This window comes from Scyliorhinus torazame, chromosome 5, assembly GCF_047496885.1.
Source record: "Scyliorhinus torazame isolate Kashiwa2021f chromosome 5, sScyTor2.1, whole genome shotgun sequence".
NCBI lineage: Eukaryota > Metazoa > Chordata > Chondrichthyes > Carcharhiniformes > Scyliorhinidae > Scyliorhinus > Scyliorhinus torazame.
The window spans coordinates 138,225,750-138,231,749 of record NC_092711.1 but is presented as its reverse complement, the minus strand read 5'-3'; the positions used below and the strand labels follow the sequence as shown (position 1 = coordinate 138,231,749).

The window sequence follows — 6,000 nt, the reverse complement described above, 5'->3', positions numbered from 1 at the left end:
CCAGCTGCTTTGGTTCTCAACCGTTCGCTGCCAACGGGATTCTATCTCCCTGCCGCTTGTCAATGGGATTTCCCATTGGAACCACCCATGCTGCCGTGAAACCAGCAGGCGGGGATGCGATACTGGCAGTAAAAGTAAACCGCAAGGACTGGAAAATTCCAGACAATGTCTCCAATTATCTACTCCCCAGGGAACCCTCATTCTATAATCAAAACTCCATCAGCCCAACTTTTACGATGCTTTAGTTGCACCTCTTGTAGCCACAAAGCCTGGCGGCCTTCCACACCAGGATTTTGATAAACAGGACTGCAGCAGTCATACACAAATTAACCCAGACTTTTAACCTTACCGCACCATATACATACACTCTATCTGAAATTCCTACGTTCATCACACCATTCCAAAGAACAAAGAAATGTACAGCACAGGAACAGGCCCTTCGGCCCTCCAAGCCCGTGCCGACCATACTGCCCGACTAAACTACAATCTTCTCCACTTCCTAGGTCCGTATCCTTCTATTCCCATCCTATTCATATATTTGTCAAGATGCCCCTTGAATGTCACTATCGTCCCTGCTTCCACTACCTCCTCCGGTAGCGAGTTCCAGGCACCCACTACCCTCTGCGTAAAAAACTTGCCTCGTACATCTCCTCTAAACCTTGCCCCTCTCACCTTAAACCTATGCCCCCTAGTAATTGACCCCTCTACCCTGGGGAAAAGCCTCTGACTATCCACTCTGTCTATGCCCCTCATAATTTTGTATACCTCTATCAGGTCGCCCCTCAACCTCCTTCGTTCCAGTGAGAACAAACCGAGTTTATTCAATCGCTCCTCATAGCTTATGCCCTCCATACCAGGCAACATTCTGGTAAATCTCTTCTGCACCCTCGCTAAAGCCCCACATCCTTCTGGTAGTGTGGCGACCAGAATTGAACACTATACTCCAAGTGTGGCCTAAGGTTCTATACAGCTGCAACATGACTTGCCAATTCTTATACTCAACGCCCCGGCCAATGAAGGCAAGTATGCCATATGCCTTCTTGACTACCTTCTCCACCTGTGTTGCCCTTTCAGTGACCTGTGGACCTGTACACCTAGATCTCTCTGACTGTCAATACTCTTGAGGGTTCTACCATTCACTGTACAGGTAGGTATTTTCCGGAGGTAGTTGATCCGGGGGCCGGCAGGGACGTGGAATCTGTTGGGAGGCTAAGATCAATGAGTTGGGAAAATGGCGGATCCAGGGTTGTACGATGGTGTGCGTGAATGATGGTTCACAACACTGAGGAAGGCCGGGTTGCTCAGACGGGCCTTAGACGCTAACTGTTCCCACCCTCTCACCACCCCCCCGCCCCTCACAACCCCACCCTCCAATTCCCCCACCCGACCCCCAGCCTCCATTCTCCCCTGATTGGAGCGTCAGCCTCCGTTCTCCACCACTTGAGCCCCCACCCCCCCCCAACCTTAGATCGCCTATGGGCGAGAATGGATTTGTTGAAGGAAAGATGTGTATCTCTTTTCCCCCACCCAATTCTTTTCCCCTTCACCTCTTTTCTTGCCCCCCCCCCCTCGCCCCCCCCCTCGCCTCCCCCTCTCTCGCCTCCCCCTCTCTCGCCTCCCCCTCTCTCGCCTCCCCCTCTCTCGGCTCCCCCTCTCTCGCCTCCCCCTCTCTCGCATCCCCCTCTCTCGCACCCTCCTCTCTCGCACCCCCGTCTCTCGCCCCCATCTCTCCATCTCTCGCCCCCCCTCTCTCGCCCCCCCTCTCTCGCCCCCCCTCTCTCGCCCCCCCTCTCTCGCCCCCCCTCTCTCGCCCCCCCTCTCTCGCCCCCCCTCTCTTGCCCCCCCTCTCTCGCCCCCCCTCTCTCGCCCCCCCCTCTCTCGCCCCCCCTCTCTCGCCCCTCCTCTCTCGCCCCCCCTCTCTCGCCCCCCATCTCTCCATCTCCGCCCCCCCTCTCTTGCCCCCCCTCTCTTGCCCCCCCCTCTCTTGCCCCCCCTCTCTTGCCCCCCCTCTCTCGCCCCCCCTCTCTCGCCCCCCCTCTCTCGCCCCCCCTCTCTCGCCCCCCCTCTCTCGCCCCCCCCTCTCTCGCCCCCCCTCTCTCGCCCCCCCTCTCTCGCCCCCCCTCTCTCGCCCCCCCTCTCTCGCCCCCCCTCTCTCGCCCCCCCTCTCTCGCCCCCCCTCTCTCGCCCCCCTCTCTCGCCCCCCTCTCTCGCCCCCCCTCTCTCGCCCCCCCTCTCTCGCCCCCCCTCTCTCGCCCCCCCCTCTCTCGCCCCCCTCTCTCGCCCCCCCCTCTCTCGCCCCCCCCTCTCTCGCCCCCCCTCTCTCGCCCCCCCTCTCTCGCCCTCCCCTCTCTCGCCCCCCTCTCTCGCCCCCCCCTCTCTCGCCCCCCCCTCTCTCCGCCCCCCCCTCTCTCGCCCCCCCCTCTCTCGCCCCCCCCCTCTCTCGCCCCCCCTCGCTCGCCCCCCATCTCTCCATCTCCGCCCCCCTCTCTCGCCCCCCCTCTCTCGCCCCCCTCGCTCGCCCCATCTCTCCATCTCCGCCCCCCTCTCTCGCCCCCCCTCTCTCGCCCCCCCTCTCTCGCCCCCCCTCTCTCGCCCCCCCTCTCTCGCCCCCCCTCTCTCGCCCCCCCTCTCTCGCCCCCCCTCTCTCGCCCCCCCCCTCTCTTGCCCCCCCTCTCTCGCCCCCCCCTCTCTCGCCCCCCCCTCTCTCGCCCCCCCCCTCTCTCGGCCCCCCCTCTCTCGCCCCCCCCTCTCTCGCCCCCCCCCTCTCTCGCCCCCCCTCTCTCGCCCCCCCTCTCTCGCCCCCCCTCTCTCGCCCCCCCCCTCGCCCCCCCCTCTCTCGCCCCCCCCCTCTCGCCCCCCTCTCTCGCCCCCCCCCTCTCTCGCCCCCCCCTCTCTCGCCCCCCCCTCTCTCGCCCCCCCTCTCTCGCCCCCCCTCTCTCGCCCCCCCTCTCTCGCCCCCCTCTCTCGCCCCCCCTCTCTCGCCCCCCCTCTCTCGCCTCCCCCTCTCTCGCATCCCCCTCTCTCCGCACCCTCCTCTCTCGCACCCCCGTCTCTCGCCCCCATCTCTCCATCTCTCGCCCCCCTCTCTCGCCCCCCCCTCTCTCGCCCCCCCCTCTCTCGCCCCCCCCTCTCTCGCCCCCCCCTCTCTCGCCCCCCCCTCTCTCGCTCCCCTCTCTCGCCCCCCCTCTCTCGCCCCCCCCTCTCTCGCCCCCCCTCTCTCGCCCCCCCCTCTCTCGCCCCCCCTCTCTCGCCCCTCCTCTCTCGCCCCCCCTCTCTCGCCCCCCATCTCTTCATCTCCGCCCCCCTCTCTCGCCCCCCCCTCTCTCGCCCCCCCTCTCTCGCCCCCCCTCTCTCGCCCCCCTCTCTCGCCCCCCCTCTCTCGCCCCCCCTCTCTCGCCCCCCCTCTCTCGCCCCCCCTCGCCCACCCTCTCTCGCCCCCCTCTCTCGCCCCCCCCTCTCTCGCCCCCCCCTCTCTCGCCCCCCCCCTCTCGCCCCCCCCTCTCTCGCCCCCCCCTCTCGCCCCCCCTCTCTCGCCCCCCTCTCTCGCCCTCCCCTCTCTCGCCCCCCCTCTCTCGCCCCCCTCTCTCGCCCCCCCCTCTCTCGCCCCCCCTCTCTCGCCCCCCCTCTCTCGCCCCCCCCTCTCTCGCCCCCCCCTCTCTCGCCCCCCCCTCTCTCGCCCCCCCTCTCCTCGCCCCCCCCTCTCTCGCCCCCCCCTCTCTCCATCTCCGCCCCCCTCTCTCGCCCCCCCCTCCCCCCCCCCCCTCTCCCCCCCCCCCTCTCCGCCCCCCTCTCGCCCCCCTCGCTCGCCCCATCTCTCATCTCCGCCCCCTCTCTCGCCCCCCCTCTCTCGCCCCCCCTCTCTCGCCCCCCCCTCTCTCGCCCCCCCTCTCTCGCCCCCCTCTCTCGCCCCCCTCTCTCGCCCCCCCCTCTCTCGCCCCCCCTCTCTCGCCCCCCCTCTCTCGCCCCCCCCCTCTCTCGCCCCCCCCTCTCTCGCCCCCCCCCCTCTCTCGGCCCCCCCTCTCTCGGCCCCCCCTCTCTCGCCCCCCCTCTCTCGCCCCCCCCTCTCTCGCCCCCCCTCTCTCGCCCCCCCTCTCTCGCCCCCCCCCCTCGCCCCCCCCTCTCTCGCCCCCCCCTCTCGCCCCCCCCCTCTCGCCCCCCCTCTCTCGCCCCCCCCTCTCTCGCCCCCCCCTCTCTCGCCCCCCCCTCTCTCGCCCCCCCTCTCTCGCCCCCCCTCTCTCGCCCCCCCTCTCTCGCCCCCCCTCTCTCGCCCCCCCTCTCTCGCCCCCCCTCTCTCGCCCCCCCTCTCTCGCCCTCTCTCGCCCCTCCCTCCCGCCCCCTCCCTCTCGCCCCCCCTCTCTCGCCCCCCCCCCTCTCGCCCCCCCTCTCTCGCCCCCCCCCCTCTCTCGCCCCCCCCTCTCTCGCCCCCCCCTCTCTCGCCCCCCCCTCTCTCGCCCCCCCCCTCTCTCGCCCCCCCTCTCTCGCCCCCCTCTCTCGCCCCCCCTCTCTCGCCCCCCCTCTCTCGCCCCCCCCCTCTCGCACCCCCCTCTCTCACCCCTCCTCTCTCGCCCCCACTCTCTCGCCCCCCTCTCTCGCCCCCCATCTCTCCATCTCCGCCCCCCTCTCTCGCCTCCCCCTCTCTCGCCTCCCCTCTCTCGCCTCCCCCCTCTCTCGCCTCCCCCTCTCTCGCCTCCCCCTCTCTCGCCTCCCCCTCTCTCGCATCCCCCTCTCTCGCACCCTCCTCTCTCGCACCCCCGTCTCTCGCCCCCATCTCTCCATCTCTCGCCCCCCCCTCTCTCGCCCCCCCTCTCTCGCCCCCCCCCCCCCCCCCCTCTCTCGCCCCCCCTCTCTCGCCCCCCCCTCTCTCGCCCCCCCTCTCTCGCTCCCCTCTCTCGCCCCCCCCTCTCTCGCCCCCCCTCTCTCGCCCCCCCCTCTCTCGCCCCCCCCTCTCTCGCCCCCCCCTCTCTCGCCCCCCTCTCTCGCCCCCTCCTCTCTCGCCCCCCTCTCTCGCCCCCATCTCTCCATCTCCGCCCCCCTCTCTCGCCCCCCCTCTCTCGCCCCCCCTCTCTCGCCCCCCCTCTCTCACCCCCCCTCTCTCGCCCCCCCTCGCCCACCCTCTCTCGCCCCCCTCTCTCGCCCCCCCCTCTCGCCCCCCCCTCTCTCGCCCCCCCCTCTCTCGCCCCCCCCTCTCGCCCCCCCCTCTCTCGCCCCCCCCTCTCTCGCCCCCCCTCTCTCGCCCCCCTCTCTCGCCCCCCTCTCTCGCCCCCCCTCTCTCGCCCCCCTCTCTCGCCCCCCTCTCTCGCCCCCCCCTCTCTCGCCCCCCCCTCTCTCGCCCCCCCCTCTCTCGCCCCCCCCTCTCTCGCCCCCCCCTCTCTCGCCCCCCCCTCTCTCGCCCCCCCCTCTCTCGCCCCCCCCTCTCTCGCCCCCCCCTCTCTCGCCCCCCCCTCTCTCGCCCCCCCCTCTCTCGCCCCCCCCTCTCTCGCCCCCCCCCTCTCTCGCCCCCCCCTCTCTCGCCCCCCCCTCTCTCGCCCCCCCCTCTCTCGCCCCCCCTCTCTCGCCCCCCCTCTCTCGCCCCCCCTCTCTCGCCCCCCCCTCGCTCGCCCCCCCCTCGCTCGCCCCCCATCTCTCCATCTCCGCCCCCCTCTCTCGCCCCCCCTCTCTCGCCCCCCCTCGCTCGCCCCCATCTCTCCATCTCCGCCCCCCTCTCTCGCCCCCCCACTCTCGCCCCCCTCTCTCGCCCCCCCTCTCTCGCCCCCCCTCTCTCGCCCCCCTCTCTCGCCCCCCTCTCTCGCCCCCCCTCTCTCGCCCCCCCTCTCTCCCCCCCCTCTCTCCCCCCCCCTCTCTCGCCCCCCCTCTCTCGCCCCCCCTCTCTCGCCCCCCCTCTCTCGCCCCCCCTCTCTCGCCCCCCCTCTCTCGCCCCCCCTCTCTCGCCCCCCCTCTCTCGCCCCCCCTCTCTCGCCCCCCCTCTCTCGCCCCCCCTCTCTCGCCCCCCCTCTCTCGCCC

The 6,000-nt window shown here is 70.7% G+C and overlaps 2 protein-coding genes across 2 annotated transcripts in view; one reads left to right on the top strand and one right to left on the bottom strand.

Annotated features, from left to right (window-relative positions):
* LOC140417936 (E3 ubiquitin-protein ligase RNF31-like) overlaps positions 1-391 on the bottom strand; it is a 106,454-nt gene extending 106,063 nt beyond the window's left edge. Inside the window, exon 1 of the mRNA XM_072501368.1 lies at positions 350-391. Within this exon, the coding sequence (XP_072357469.1) occupies positions 350-391 (42 nt within the window). The remainder of the gene's footprint in view (positions 1-349) is intronic.
* Positions 392-1,231: 840 nt separating this feature from the next.
* LOC140417935 (E3 ubiquitin-protein ligase RNF31-like) overlaps positions 1,232-6,000 on the top strand; it is a 67,951-nt gene continuing 63,182 nt past the window's right edge. Inside the window, exon 1 of the mRNA XM_072501367.1 lies at positions 1,232-1,256. Coding sequence (XP_072357468.1) covers positions 1,232-1,256 — 25 coding nt within the window. The remainder of the gene's footprint in view (positions 1,257-6,000) is intronic.